Raw genomic sequence first — 15,820 nt, 5'->3', positions numbered from 1 at the left:
TTCAAAAGAATTAAAAGAACTGAATTCTAATTCTGGTTTTCTGGACTGGTTTTGTGACCATGAGACAATTATTTAAACTTTTTAGTCCTAAATATCCTAATTTTGATAGAATGAGATAAAATTATATCTAAGCCTGCCTCTAGTACAAAAGTTATTTTTCTTCAGTTTTTGAAGTTTTTTCAACCCAATAGAGTGTTAATTTAAGTCATCCCGAGGTGATTACATAAAAAAGCGAATCTTGCTGTGGACTGCTGTAATTGCATGTCGGAACGAGAAATCACAAATTTCTTTTTCTTTTCATCACTCATATAGCTGACTATAAAGAAAGCTTCAATACCATCAGTAACATTGAGGAGATTGCTTATAATGCCATTTCTTTCACTTGGGACATTAATGATGAAGCAAAGGTAGGTACAGAAATCCAGGGATCCTAAACTTCTGGCTGTTTGAGGATGGTGGGAGGAGCTTAATGATTTGACAACTGGTAATTTTTACAGTTCTACATGTTTTCTTTGCTAAGAAACAGAGAGAATAAGTTCTGCTAAGAAATAGGTTATTTCCATAAATCGTGAAGTGGATGAAAATGGGATGGAACTTTGGGAGAAGAAATGGCTGTTATCTCATCAGCCCTGAGCCACCTCCTCATTCGTGTGAGCCAGCCAAATGCTTTAGAGATCTTCCTCCTTTTTCATTATTTCACTTTTCTGAAAGTACAGCTTATTCCCAGATGTTATAAAACTCTCTCTCTCCCCTTTCCTATCCATCCTCCAAAAAAGTCCATTTTTGTCAGCACACTTCAGCACATCGGAGTGGGGGCATGGCGGCCGTGGCGGGGGCCTGCCACACTCACTGCTCAGCCTGGAGTCAGACTCTCATTCACTGTGCTTCATTTCCTCGTTCGCAAAGTGCGGTTAATACCCGTCTCTTCCTCCTCCAGGCATGTTGTAAGGATTATTGGAACAATGTCCGTGAAACTTGGAGTTTCCTTAGAGAGGCCCTTAAGTACGAGTCATCGTTCACAATAGTCTGTCTCCTATCGCCTTTTTAAAGACAGCTCCTTTAAGATGATTCCTCTCTCTCAGGCTTTACAAGCGGAGCGTCACCTCCAATTCAGATGGTCATTTGGATCATTGGAATTTTTAGTACCTTTTAGGAAAAACAGCAATATTCTTTGTTCATTTCTGCCTTTCTCACAGCATTCTTCTCTTTTAGTAGAATTCCTCTCTTCACTAATTTCTTAGAGTTTTGGTATTTATTTCTTTTCATTAGTTTAAAAATTGGGAGCTCATGAAACACAATAGAAACATATGTTATTTTCCAGACAGTTGTTCAAATAAGGCTGATCTTTAGGATTTGGTGTACTATTAGGAATATGTTTCTGTATCAGGGACCAGGCACAAAGTTACATCACCTCTTTTTCTTTTTTTAAATTTTATTTATTTATTTATTTATTTATTTGTTCATTCAACAAGGATTTTAGCAATTATGGAATAAGATACTCTTAGATGCTAAAATATTGCAGAATATCATTTTTCACTGTCTAGGATTGCTTTTAAAAAATACGATCATATTCTTGAGACCCGTGTTAAGTTGTATTACAGTTGCCTTCCTTTTTTATTCTGGGCCTCTACCGTCCACGGCAAACGTGTGTCTGAGACTGCAGGACTTCGTAACTGGGTCCACCAGTCTGTGAGGAAGGTAAAAAGTTTTTTCATTGCGTTAAGGTTTTCCTGCCGACCACCTCAGTCCTGTACAAATGGCCTCGGGCTGCTTAGTCCAGAGTTTGGTACTTGATTAAGCAGTTAATTCACCACAGAGGAGCTACTAGGAGGAAAAGTAAATTTTTCATTTTATATAATCGTTACAGTTATTTTGAACTTAAATATTATAATAGGACTCAGTGTGCTGTCTCCTAAGAGCCTTTTAAGAAGAGTTGGCCCCGTGCCCTACAGGTACTTCTGTTCTTAAAGCAAACTAGAGAAATAAATACTTCCTATTAGCCATTAGGGACTAATTGAGAAATTGTGGAGGAGGTGAGAATGTGAAAGGCCTGAGTTCACTTTTCTGACTTACTTGTGACCTTGGCTTAGTCTCTTGGTTCACTAGCTCAATTTTCTCCCCATTATCCCCCTAGGAAAATAAAATGGCTATGGTGCCAACTCTCTTCTTTGTTGGAGTGTCGTCAGGATTAATAAACTCTTGTCAGAGTGCGTGGAGATCTTGGCAGAGAGGCCCTGCATATGGGCAGGGTGCTTTGTTTGTTCGATGTGTCACTCTTTTGGGTGGGAGTAAAGAAAGCCAAGACGATGGGCAGGGATAATGGCTGGTTTCACTCTGAAGGCCTTCAGCATATTTGTTTTGAAGAGAAATATTGTTGGAGGCGTGCCTTAAGTAGTCTTAATAACATCACTAATTGCTGTAGGTAAATTGAGTTTCATTTCCCCTTCCAGACCTCAGCACTGATTTTTAAGCCTTTACCTGCTACTGGAAGGGGCTTGTGCCATTTCTTACTGAGGTTGCGACCTTGCTACCTTTGGAAGCTAATATCAGGCATCAGCTTCCAGTGGTGTTGGAACTAAGAATCTGGATTTTTTGCTTTCCCTGGCCAAGCTGATGTTTTCTGTTTTTACACTTAAAGTAATTGGTGCCTTAGGGCAGCTAGAGTGAACACATGTACGTGCTAAATCTTGTATAGGTTTTTTTTTTTCTTTGTTACTTCTTTTTCTGAAAGTATCCACTTTTTTGTTCTAATTTAGGCTACATTTGCTGATTACTAATTCTACTTCGTTCTACCCCAGAAACATAAGGGTTTATTGGAGATATGTGGCATTCCTTCCTCCCCCTCACACACTTTTTTTTTTTTTTTTAACATTCAACATGCTTTGGCCATACCAGGATGAGTAAAACCAGAATTCTGGCCCACTGTTGACATCTGAATCTTCCCTGTAGCTTTTGCTCACTTCAGAGGTGACTGTATTTTGAGGACATACCAGATCGAATCTTGAGTACTTTGGCTTAGATTCCAGTTTGAGGAAAACACTGTCAAAGCTGGATTCATCTTATACTGTCCCTGTATGCACTCCGTTCATCAGCATAATTATACAGCTACTGTCACCATAGAAACTTGGAGAAGTTATGGAACTAGTAAAAAGTCATTAGTTTGAAAGCGGCGAAGGAAGTTTCTTTGAAAAGCAGAAATATTTTAGAAACAGCCCCCCAGGCAGCACTCATCTTCCCACTGCGTAGACCTATCTCATTCATTTTTCTGTGCTCCACACAAAATTAGGTTTGTTTGGGTAGTCAGACATCTTTTAAAGAGTCAGAAATCTCTGGACAAGTTAAAGTTCATCAGATACTCACATTTCATTGCGAAGTAACTTAATCAGATTCCTCCTCTCCTGATGTACAGCTGAGATCAGCTGCTTGAGGTAATTTTGGCAGGAAGAAAAAGCAGTTACCTTTGAAACATTAAAGGATGGTGCTCTGGCAAGGTGCTGAAGTTTAGACTTTGTAAGCTAGGAGGGCACTAGTCACTTTGGGGAGAGAAGACTAGGAAATGAGGGAGCGCATAAAGGAAGGAGGGAGGACTATGTAAAGATTTTATCCAGAGCCAGCTGTGCATTTCTCCCCTGCTGCAGGAAATCATAATTTTGTCCAACAAAGATTTGAGTGCTACATCCAAGACATTGTGCCAGACTCGGGCTAAAACACTAGTATTCACTAGTTAATACTGGTAAACACTAGTTCAGGTACGTTGTGGGTTAAACAGGGTTTTGTGGGCTAGCCTGAGATCCTGCACATAATAACATCATGACCTTTGGAGACACAATTTATAAATTGTGATCATCTGTTCTGAGCAGTTCAGTAGTTCCAAAACCAAGGGACTAATTCTGGATATGCCGCACATCTTGGCCTGGGGTTTAATTTCTTGCTTGGATTGTAAATCTAAGCGTTTACAGCAGCATCGAGATTTGATTAATGACATGAAGTAAGAGCCTCTCAAAGCCTGAAGAGCTAAAATAAATAAAGGAAAAGGCAGTTACTGAGAGAATTCACTTCTCCAAATGGCTGTTTTATGCTAGGCACTGGTAAGGAGCCTGTGTTCACACTTAGTAAGGCAGTGCTACCTGTTCAGTACCTCAGCACTTGGTCCTCCAGATGCGAATGTGTTTGCTGCTTGGTCATCAAAATGAGGTCACCTGAGGAGGCAAGAATCTAGACCTTGAAATGGACAGAGAGTGTGCTTGATGGGAGAATATTAGAAAGTGTAAGAATTCTTAACAATAGCATTGTGGATTCACGAGTATAAATTCCTGTGGCAGAAGAGCAGTTTTGCTACCAGGAAATAATTTATCTTGATTGTTACTTGAGTGATGTTTAACTACACAGGAGTGGAAATTATCAACCAAAAAACAGCTGAGTGGAATCAAGTGAAATTGGGCAACCAACTCTGAGGAAGCCTGGGGTAACACTAATAGGAAGGGATATCTGTTGATGGGACAGTAGCATGTTTGTTTATAGTTACCTAGACAGTGTGGCAAATAGGAAAACAGCTGCAGTTTAAGGCAAAGTTCAAGATTTCTGTGATCCTCTGTAGCTGTGATCTCCATGAGTATTAAGTGTATCTTTTAAAGATGTAATGAACCCCAGAAGTACAAAATATCTCACGTTTTTCACGGTAGTGACTTCAAAATCCTTATACTAGAACGTATATTGTTGTGGTATGGCTGTCAGTCACACGTTTCTTTTTTTAAACATTAACAAGAACTTACTGGTAATGAGATCTGCACCAAGCTCCTGCTGGAGTGAGCACTGTCAGAGAAGTTAGGCGTGGAGTCTGATTTTGTTTTATTGCATTGCGCACTCGTGGCTTAAAACAACCTGCAGATTCGGGCGTTTCTCCGGTGGTAGTATTCTGGAACCTGGCTGATTTTTATGTCTTCACCAGCCCTTCAGGCGGAGCCGTTCCATTTCAGTTTGTGTCCGAGTGCTTGCAGACAGATGCAGCTGCATCTTTTTCTTGGTAGCATGATCTTCTCTTTGGGGTGACAGAGTCCATTTCAACACACTTTTTGTCTCTTCGTGGTTCAGTTCCCTTAGTTTTTCAGCCTTCAGTGTGGTGCCTTGGTCTGTGGAGAAGGGAACAGCGCATTCAGGACAAAATCAGAACGTCGCATTCCCCAGAGGAAAAACCCTGCCAGTGAGAGCACTTTGCCTTCTACTTTTAATTCTAGCAGCCCCAAGAAGCAACTCCAAGGCATCCTGAAGGGTCGCCCTTCTGAGCCAAATGTTTTATGTGTCCTGCAGAGGCTCACGTTAACAAAAAAGAGGATCGAAATAGAATGCGAGCCCAACTAGAGTGCCAGGCTTTAGCACGGGGGGTCGTGTCTGCTTGGAGCATTGCTGTCTTTCCCTGTTGTCCCCGCGTCTCAGCAAAAACGCATGGAGTTCCTGGTGAAGGACTTGAGGCTTGCAGAGTTCATTCTGTCAGAGGGGTGTGACCGTTCTGGTAACTTGACCTTCAGACTTTCTGTGTGTGCTTGTGGGATGCAGGTTTAGGAGTTTAATAACAGTTTGTTGTTTTGTCTAAGCATAATGTTTGGAATTCATTGTGAGAGTAATTTTTAATTTGTTTGGACTGAGCATATCGCTTGCATTTATAAGGATTCCATTCTAGTGAAGCATCAGTCCAGTGCTCCATTAAAATAAGGTGTTGCCATGTTTGGTTGCATCAAGCAAGGACAGGTTTGGTTTGTTTCACAACTTGAAATTCCCAGTGTGATGAGGGAGGAGCAAGAGAAGTGAGTCAGTATCTTACTTACGATTGCGATTGAATGTAGGCAGGAGCTTTGAAACAAAAGTGTGTCCTCCCTGGCCTAAAGAGAAGAAGAAAGCAGGCAGCATCGTTGCTGTTAAAACCAAGGCTAAGAGACTTTTCAAGTCTAGGCACATGTGAGGCTAACTCAACTGAACTGAATTATCTATGATGCATCCTTAGACCCCTCGAGAAACTTCAGGTAGCTGTGGAGGCTTCCGAAATGACATCCATCCCACTGCTGGAGTTTCCTTTTATGCATTTTGAAAATACATATTTATCAAAATGAAAAACAAAAATTTGGGGTGCCAGAAAGATAGTCACATTCCTTTATAGAAATGTAAATTGGAAATGGCGAGACATTTTTTGATTGGAAATTTGTGGAGAATGCCTTTAATTAGCTGATATGGAATAAATTCTTGGCAATTGGAAGGTTTGCTTTGAAAAAACTGTTTCGGGTCTGATTACGAGGAAGATTTCTCCTTGAAACGTCTTTCATTTTTTTTTTTTTTAAAGTGAGGTTTATTGAACTTTAACTTGAAAGCATATCACAAAGCATACTCCAGTGTCTAAGCCAGAGGTTCCGTCCGGCGTAAAATAAAATGCACTGGATCCTGGGGAAACTTAGAATCGCAGGTAACAATAGCGTGCATTTACCATAGCACACGCCTTGGGGTCAGGGCCAAGTGCGTGATGTTTTTGATTGGACAGGGAGACACTTGGCAGCTGAAGAAAGCCTTGGTTTGGTAGTGAAGCCTGCATCTTGTGAAACAGGTTTGAAGCACCATGTCTATTTAGCCACGATTTGTGCTGTCACTTGAATTCATTTTTCATTCTTTTTTTTTGAGGGGTCAGATTTTTTACCCTTCCTCCACCCTGCCACCGTCAAGAAACAATAAGCTCCTCTATAGAACTTGGTTATTTTGACAGCTCGTCACTTTAACCCTCCTTCTCCTAGGTCCTTGCTGGAAATTCCATCTAAAGTGGTTTTCTAAATCTGTCATTTCAACCAGTTTTGCTACTTGTAAGCTAAATCACAGCGCTTCGATTCTGACCCGACATTATGGTAGTAACTGAATTACCAGGACTAGAGATTTCAAGGCATTGTGGGACCTTGAAGTTCAGGCTTCAAATGGCGTATCTTTACATCTTCATATCTCCAAATCCTTTAGTAAAAATATAAGTGAATTCTCTACATTAATTACTTACTTTGGGACTTTTTATTTAGCCTTTTTTAAAATGGAAAATATATCAGAAATTTTGATTGAAAGTCAGCTTGCCTGCCAGGTCTCCCCTATGACCCATATGCTTACCTGTCCTATTCTGTACCTAGAGATGCTGGAATGTGGTCTGTGTTTGCCTTGTGTCACACCTGCATCCAGTTCTGCATATTTCAGAACAAACATTCTACTTATTTGGGACAACAGGTGCCAAATCACTGTATCTGCCAAGTGTCCTTAAGTTCACCAGGTCCTGCTTATAGGATATGACAGGAGGAAGACGGTATGCCGGTACCTTCAGAATCAATCAGTATCTCTTTCCCTGTGCCTCCCTCCCCCACCCCGGTGACTTTTTCCCTGGCTCTCTGCAATCTCTGCAGAAACTAAAGGTGCCGTGTGGGCGGCGTGGGAAGGAAGCACTGTGGCAACAGTAAGGGTGATGACTAGATCCTTGTTTTTTTCTTCAGGGAAACGCCCCACAGAGATGTGAGAAGATTTCAAGTTAGTGCTTTGCTCTTCCCACATCCCTCTCCTCCCCACCCCCAGCCTTCCAGTTCTTTTTCTTCTCTCTCGGTGGTCATTTGATAGGCTGAGAAATAACACAAATACTAGTTGCACATTTGAAAGCTTTTAGTCCATGACGATATTCTGCGGTGGGATTTCTGTAATTACCTCGCATCATCTAAGCAGCGGGGAATTGTGACTTTCCTAGGGTTGTCCGATGAGTTACTAGTGGAACTGGATTCTCCTTCTGAGTTTGTGGCTCAGCCTTTGGTACCTTCTTGGGCTTAACCAATTAATTAGGCCTACACATATGGAGTAAGAAGGGGAACTACGAGACTTACACAGATCTAAGATAATCAGGTTTTTTTGTGTTTGGGGGGTCAAGGGAAGGAATGTCGATTAGCATTAAGTGTCTGCTGTTTAATGCTCAATAATGTTCCTTTCTAATTAGACTTCAGCCAAAAATTAGATCTTGATTTCTTAAACTGTTTCCCACTCCATTGGTTTCAATTGACGTGGAACTTCTAAACATACTGGAAAATGATGATTTTATTTTCTTTAGCATTAAACAGCAGACACTTAATGCTAGATTTGGGAGGAAAATAAGCTAAGTTACTGACTTCACATTGTAATTTCATTTGTCAGGAGGTTTCTAACTAAGGAGCTATTTAGAGATGTTTTAGAGCGATCTTTCTGACTGATTATGACAGCTAAATTAAAACTTGTTCTAAGGTTTCTACTTTCAATTTAGTAGATCAGTTACATTCTGTGTGCATTTGACTCCGCTGAATTTTAATCCTAGAGTGCATTTATATGATAAAGACTCTCAGACAGCAGGAGCTGTATCCAAGATGGCTGCCGCTGTCTGTCAGGGTCCTGTCACCAACTAAATCTCATGACTTACAGGAAGTCAAATAGGAAGCTGACTTAGACTCCCAGTTTGCTTTGAAGTACCGGGGACCTTTTAATGTCATGCCTCATGATCAAAAAACAGCCTTCTGCTCACAGCCATTTGGGGGTTACTTTTTTCTGTTTTCCTCCTTCACCAAATAGTGTTTTCATCAGGTGCATCCTTAGCTTTCTGTGCTTCACTGTGGCAGTGTGATTTTGAGAGCACCGAGTCTGGAGCAGGAGACATGGGGCCTGGCTTTGTCTTGTCATCTGTTTACTGTCTGTGTCTTCAGAGCCTTAGCCTCAACCACAGCTGGGCACTTGTCTCTCTGGAGGTAAAAAGTATTGTGTAGCCAAGACTGCGAAGCATATGATAATTCACGTTAAAGTTAAATGTTTTTAGGGTACACAGCAAGGTTAGGTGCATTTTTAAAATGTAAAACATTTTTTATCAACTTTCCGAAGCATCTTCCATGGATAAATCAACCCACTTTTTTCTTCCTTTTAACAGACCTTTTCTCTTTTCATGTATTTATCAGGCAGTTAGCACTCACTTGATCTAATTGTGCATCATAATACACAAATAACTGTATAATACTGACACAGGGAGCCATGCTCTCAGCCGCATGTGCTCATAGAAAAATCTACTTCATATAATTTGATTCGCAAGAGCAAAATACCATTCTCTCTTAGAGTGGTTTTTTTTTTTTTGTCATTGTATATAAATTTAACTCATTTCTTTATCCTCAGGAAATTCTATGCAAGATAATTAATCTGTTACTATATATGTGGAAGAACTGGCTTAAAGTCATATTGCAAGAGTTGACTCTTTTTTCTTTCTTTTTTTTTTTTTTTTTTTTGCTTTTGCTTTTTTTTTAGTGATGACATTGGTTAACAAAATCTAGTAAGTTTCAGGTGTACAGTTCAACAGTAAGGCATATATATTGCATTATGTGTTCACCGCCCACAGTTAGATTTCTTTCTATCACCACATATTTTCACCCTTTTTACCCGTTTACTTCCCCACTTCCCCCTCTTTCCCTCCCCTCTGGTAACCACTAGCCTGCAGTCCATGTCCATGAGTCTCTGTTTGTGTGTCTTGTTTGTTTGTTGCTTTTAGGTTTATATCCCGCATGTAAGCGATACCATATGGTTTTCAACTTTTTCTGTCTTGCTTATTTCGCTTAGCACGATTATCTCAAGGTCCATCCATGTTGTCGCAAATGGCAGTATTTCATCTCTTCTAATGGCTAATATTCTATTGCATATATGTACCACAGCTTCTTTAGCCAATCATATATCGTAGGACACTTCGGTTGCTTCCACGTCCTGGCCACTGTGAATAATGCTGCTATGAACATTGGTGTGCAAATATCTTTTCGGATCTGAGTTTTCAAGTCTTTGGGGTAAATACCCAGTAGAAGGATTGCTGGGTCATATGGTAGAGCAAGTCTTAGTTTCTGAGGAACTTCCATACTGTTTTCCATAGTGGCTGTACCAATTTGCAGTCCCACCAGCAGCGTATGAGGATTCTTTATTCAAAGTTGACTTTCTTAACTATACATTCATTCATTCATCAAGTTATTCACTGTACTTCTCTATCCACGAGCTGTGAGAGAATAAAAAAATGATTCAAGCATAAAGCCTGCCCTCAAAAGAGATTACACTTTCCATGTGATTATACAGGTCATTAGTGAGGTTAAAAAAATGCTCTGATGATTTCTAGGGAAAAGAACTTTCAGTTAAGGGAATCAGAGAAGGCTTTATGGAAGAGATTGCATTTGACATGATACTTTGAAAGATTGCACTTGCAATCTTTTCTATTTTTGTAAAATCTCTTTGGACCTTTATTTTTTTTCTTTTCCTCTGCAGAGTAGCTGTTGTGAATTTAAGTGGAAAAGGGGCAACTGGGATAGTTTAGTCGGCTTTGACATTTTGAGGCTCAGACATTGTATAGTGCAGGAAACAATTGGGACTTGTCTTCTGCAACACTCGAATCTAAGAAAGTTGTAGACATTACCACACCTGTCAGTACGACATGATGCTTCAAGTGAAGGGATGACATATTTAATTATCAAATACAAAATAGGTACCTGTGTTTCTATAATGGGAAGGTACTTGCTGTAGATCACATTTTAAAGTATAAAAGTGAATAGATGAAATAGAAATTATATCATAGTTCATTATGTGGATTTATCTCTGCCCTAGAGCTTACCTATATCTCTCTCTATACGTGTATGTCAGTGAGCCTCTAAGTACCATAATTTTTTCCAAATTAATTGAGAGAGTATATATAGTTAATTTACTTATTCAATAAATATTTATTTAATGTTCAGTGTATGTAAAGAGCTGCTTGGCATTCTGGGTTCTACCAAAGTGACCTAGGTGTTCACGTCTGCTTAGGGGAAAGATGTGAACATAAGTAATATGTGAACTTGGGCACAAATTACCTACCTCTAAGCCTTGGTTTTCTCATCTGTGAAATGGGGTCAGAATGGTACCAATTTCATAGGTGGTTTTGAGGGCCAAAGAGTCAAGTACATTGTAAGAATGAAGTAGACATAGTTCAAATATCATAGCACTGTATAGTTTTATTTGGTTGGAGTTTAGGAATTTGGGGACATTTATTCAGTGAACATGTCTTTCCCATTGGCTGACACTGCCAGGATGTTCTGGGAATGTAAATCTAAGTAAGACATGGCCCAGTTCTCAGAAAACTCAAATTTAGAGGGGGAGATTGTCACTCTAGTAAGTACAGTCATAGAAGTAAACACAAAGGAATAGAACTTCCCCTAGAATAGAAGGATCAGAGAAGGTGCCTTAAGGTGACACTTGAGTGAGTCCTAAAGTATAGTAAGCACTGGCCAAATGTTCAGAGCCCAGAATGAGCCTAGAACCTGGATAAGTGCGAATACAGAACTAACACTTTTGGAGCTTGACGTCTGAGGCAAGCAGTGGTGTGGGGGACATGAGGCGGGAGCTGGAGGGACCAGACCCCGAAGGCCCTGGCATGGCCAGGTAAGGACTTTCAACTTTACCCTTTAAGCGAGCTTGTCTCAAACCCTTGGGTCTGTGAACCAGGTGAATTGGGATTGGAGTTTCTTTTGAGTTTTTTAATATTGTGTTTTAAATTCAATGATAAGACTTTTTAAAATCGTAAGTATATTCTGGATGTCAGTTGCTGCCAAGAGATTTCAGTGCTGGTATTTGTCTTAGGTATTAGGTTTGAGCCAGGTAAAGGCCAGATGAGTTCTTGGGGTGCAGTGTGATCGGATGTTTTATAGCAGTTTGACTAGAGTAGTATTTTTCAAACTAGGATCTGGCTATATTTTTAAGGGTTAAGGAACTTTTTTCTCTTTTCAGAAGGATACATAAATTATTTACATTCGAGAAATACTGTAGGTGGTAGAGGATTTGGCTGGAAGAGTAGATTGGCATCACAAATAGCATCTTGAATGCTAAAGAACTTAGTAAAGAAACAAGGACAGTGGAGAGCCGTTGAAAATTTTTGAGTAAGAATAAATGATTAAGATTCTGTAGTGATAATAGTATTTGGCAATTGCCCAGTGTCAGTGAAGCAGTCTCTTCTTTTAATTTCATTACCTGATTTGTAGCCATTTTATTGTTGAGAGGGCTCTCTACGAGTGGTTGAAGAAAGAAGGGCGAATTTGTGTAAATGTCTCTTTTTTTTAATCAAGTGTTTTTGTTGAGTTTTTTGTTTCTTTGTGGGGGTACACTACTATGTGTATTTTAAAGTTTTGTGAGGATTTGAAACTTACTAAATTAAGATGTGGAGGTAATATGAGTAGATTTTCGTATACCCGTGGTTTTCTGTCTCTCGTTACCAGCATTTAATTCAGTACCATTTAGTCATAGACATTGGGAGAAACGTAAAAAATATACTAAACACTGGAAGAAATTTTAAAAATGAATCACACGGGGGTGGTTCCATAGTGTAGCGGTTAGCACATCTGCTTTACATGCCGAAGGGCCTGGATTCGCGCCCCAGGCGGAGCCACCGACCATACGCCGGGTGCGCCAGGCCCCCCAAGTGTGCCGGAGGCACCAGGCCGTAGGTGCACACCGTGGGAAGAGACGCCCGCCTTCAGAGATCCAGTTCTTAAGAGGAAATGGCAACATCCATCAGTCGGGGGTGGAAGTGGAGGAGGAGGGAATTAAAGAAGAGGAAGCAGAAAATGAATCACACATCTCTGTCGTCAAGGGGCTTAGAGTCCGTATAATTGCAGAGTGACCGGGTGACAAGTATTAAATAAAGATGGCATGTTCAGGTGCTCATTTATTCCTTTCCCTGACCTGGGCAACGAGGGTACAGAGAGAAGGCTCTTTACCTGAAACAGAAGCACATAGTCAAGCCAGCCTTAGGAGCACAACACTTCGTTACTCTATTTTCTTTTAAAAATCAAATCCCTTAAAAAGAAAACTTTTTCCCTTTAAAAAACTCAGTTAAAAAGAAAACTTTACACAGTCTGTCATAAGGGTGGTTTATATTGTTTTTAGCGAATCTAAATGTTCACATTTTGAAGTATTTTATTCCACTCATTGAGAAAACCGTATATGAAAGTTAGAGGAAATTATTTTCACTATTACAGCAGTGATGTTATAAAAACATGCAAAATTCTTCCTAAATCTCTCAGTGGGGGAAAAAATTAAGACTATATTATTTGGATATGGAGTTCTTTTCTTGAATATGAATAATAATATAGAACAACAGTTAACTGTCGCGATCAAGTTTTTTAAAAGAAACAGCCTTTTTGTTAGTTCATGCAAAATATCATGTACTTAAGTTAGTCACTTTTATCATTTAAGCTTCTGATTCAACTACCTAAAATTTTTATAACTTTTAGCTGATGAATTCCAAGTGGTTTGTTAACTCTTTCTGTGAATTAGGCGGGTGAAAAATATTTCTGTGATTTCTCCCCACAAATAAAATTCACTTGTTAAAGCTCACAAATCGGACTGCTCTCTCTTTAGACAGTCGGCACGTTTTATTGGAATCGTGCCTGCGTTTCTGGAGTTGATGATAAAGCCCCAAAATTGTAGGTGAGTTGGGGGCTTACCAAATTTGTTCCCAGTTGCTTTCTCTTTATTGCCTGGGAAATGAACTTCTGATGGTGACCTGTGTCTTCAGCACACTGTTTTCTTGTGTCTTTTTCCCCTTTTTTCTCCCCTTGAGGAGTAACAGAGAAAGCAGCCAGCTGTGTGACAGTATTGTGTGGCTGCCATAATGCTTCCTGGAAAAATCATTATGAATTAGTTCAAGATCTGATTTCTTGTTGGTTGTGCTTATAAGCATTGAGAATAAAAAATCTATACCAGTTAATCCTGTGATAATGTAAATCTTTATTTTGTTTTCCTCTCATTTTTAAACTGAGGTTTGAAGACATATCTTTGGAAAAGTTCTGAGTGCATGAAATCTCAGCCAAGAATGAGGAACTGTCTTAGAAAAATGGGCTGGACGTTGAAAAAGGAATCTTGCAGAGCATCTTTGACCTGTTTAGCAGTTTATTTTTGTGGTTACTTTTTTTCTCTCTTGTAGTGATTTTGGGTGGAAACATTAGTTACTCATCTTTTGAGATTTATATTCCAATTATTTGAATAAAATCAAACTTTTCCTCAAAATCAGTGGTAAGGAAGGGTGAAAACAGAAAAGGTCATCATTTAAGGTCTTAAAGATCTTTGTATCTTTCTAGAGAAGGAGGCCATGTGTCATCCAGCCTACTCTCAGACTGTAGAAATAGGTCATTTTAAGAGTGTTTTATAGAAAAGGAGTCGAATGTATAATAATCCTTACTTTTTACCTCTTTCTCACACTCAGTAGGAGATATTGGTTTTTTTCTGTAATCACATTGTAGAAAGTTTTTCTACACGGTGAGAAGGGTCTGAACATTGGTTTATTCAGACTTAGGTGACTTGGCAGGACAATAAACCAGACTTAGGTGACTTGGCAGGACAATAGGCCAAGTCACCTAAGTCTTGGGGGGTTACCCATTAGGTAGAACTAACGCTAAGTGTCAATGCTGTGAGGAACAGAACATGCCTACCTGGCGGCTGCCCTGAGATCCACAGGAGAGGTCAGCCTCACGTTCCTACTGTTGCCTGCTCATCTGTTTTGGGTGCTTCTCATTAAAGATTATCACCTTCCTGAATAAAAATTCCTAGATGCTGAGCTTCTCCCTCAAAACTCTTGTCCCCTCCTTAAACATAGGTTGTATCGCTAAAGAGTGTGATTCTCTGGGTCAGTGACACATTAGCAAGAAGTCCATACTGGATGTCTTTGCAGGAAGTCAGTTGTGTGGAAAGTGGAAATTCTGAATTACAAAAAGGGAAATAATACTTCCTCCCCCTTTACTACATTGTGATGATGTAAGGGTAAATTACTCTCTGAGCAATTTAGGCAGTGGTTTGGATCAGGTGTCAGCAAGCTGCAGCTCTGGACCCTGGCCAGCCAGCTGCCTGCTTGTGTAAATAAAGTTTTATTGAAACGTCACCACGCCATTTTTTCACTTTTTGTCTGCGGCTGCTTTTGCACTGTTACTGCAGAGTTGAGTAGTTGCATGTGGCTCACAAAAATTAAATACTGACTCCTAGGCCCTTTTACAGAAAAAGCCGACTCCTGGTCTACATAAATACGTGAAAGCTATGTTTCTCCATTATACTTCCTTTTAGCCATATTTATTTACTACTCCCTCTACATTTTCCTTTTATTAAAAAGTCTGTGTTATGTGGCACTCTGTACCAGGTACAAAGGGCTGGTTGAGTGTTGTCTCTGTCCTCAGGAGCTTGCAGCTCAGTGTGGATGACATCACAAGTCAGCCTTGCACTATAGTTCAAACACCTGACACCCTCACCTGAACACAGTTCATCCACAAACATCAACTCCTGTGAAAATCAAATGTCACCTAAGGCATAAACATAAGAAATAGAGTTTGATAGGTTTTTAATAGTTTTTTGTTTTTTGTTTTTTTTTCTGGTCACTGTCTTATGAACTATGAGCTCTTGAGGATTTGCGTGGCTTGTTAAATAACAAGGTTGAGAATTTCTTTTAATAGATGTCTTTCCATTGATTAAATGAGTGTTCTTATGTGATAGGGCTATACCTCTGTAAAAAAAATTTTTTGTTAAAAACCCTGATGGGATACATATAAATACATGTAAGAATATCTGAACTCTTTAAAGAAAAGAAAGCATATATTAGGACTTGTTTTAATAATCTCTGTGTTTTGGTACCAGAGGAGACCTTTTGTGTAAGTATAGAAGATTATCACTTGACAGGAGTGGTTTTTATCCTGGCTGATCACTAGAATTACCTGGGGGTCAGCTAAAACAGCCCTAATGTCTGGAACCCACCCCAAACCAATAAGAGCGGAAC

At 39.7% G+C, this 15,820-nt stretch overlaps 1 protein-coding gene across 3 annotated transcripts in view; it reads left to right on the top strand.

Moving 5' to 3' along the window:
- GRHL1 (grainyhead like transcription factor 1) overlaps positions 1-15,820 on the top strand; it is a 43,357-nt gene that overhangs the window by 12,002 nt on the left and 15,535 nt on the right. For all 3 annotated transcript variants that reach the window (XM_039888090.1, XM_039888093.1, XM_039888092.1), the window contains exon 8: positions 313-407. In XM_039888090.1, the coding sequence (XP_039744024.1) occupies positions 313-407 (95 nt within the window). The remainder of the gene's footprint in view (positions 1-312; positions 408-15,820) is intronic.

Source organism: Pteropus medius, unplaced genomic scaffold (assembly GCF_902729225.1).
Source record: "Pteropus medius unplaced genomic scaffold, Ma_sr-lr_union100, whole genome shotgun sequence".
Taxonomy (NCBI): Eukaryota; Metazoa; Chordata; class Mammalia; order Chiroptera; family Pteropodidae; genus Pteropus; species Pteropus medius.
Note: the sequence above shows the minus strand (reverse complement) of the source record. Positions and strands in the feature narration are given on the sequence as shown.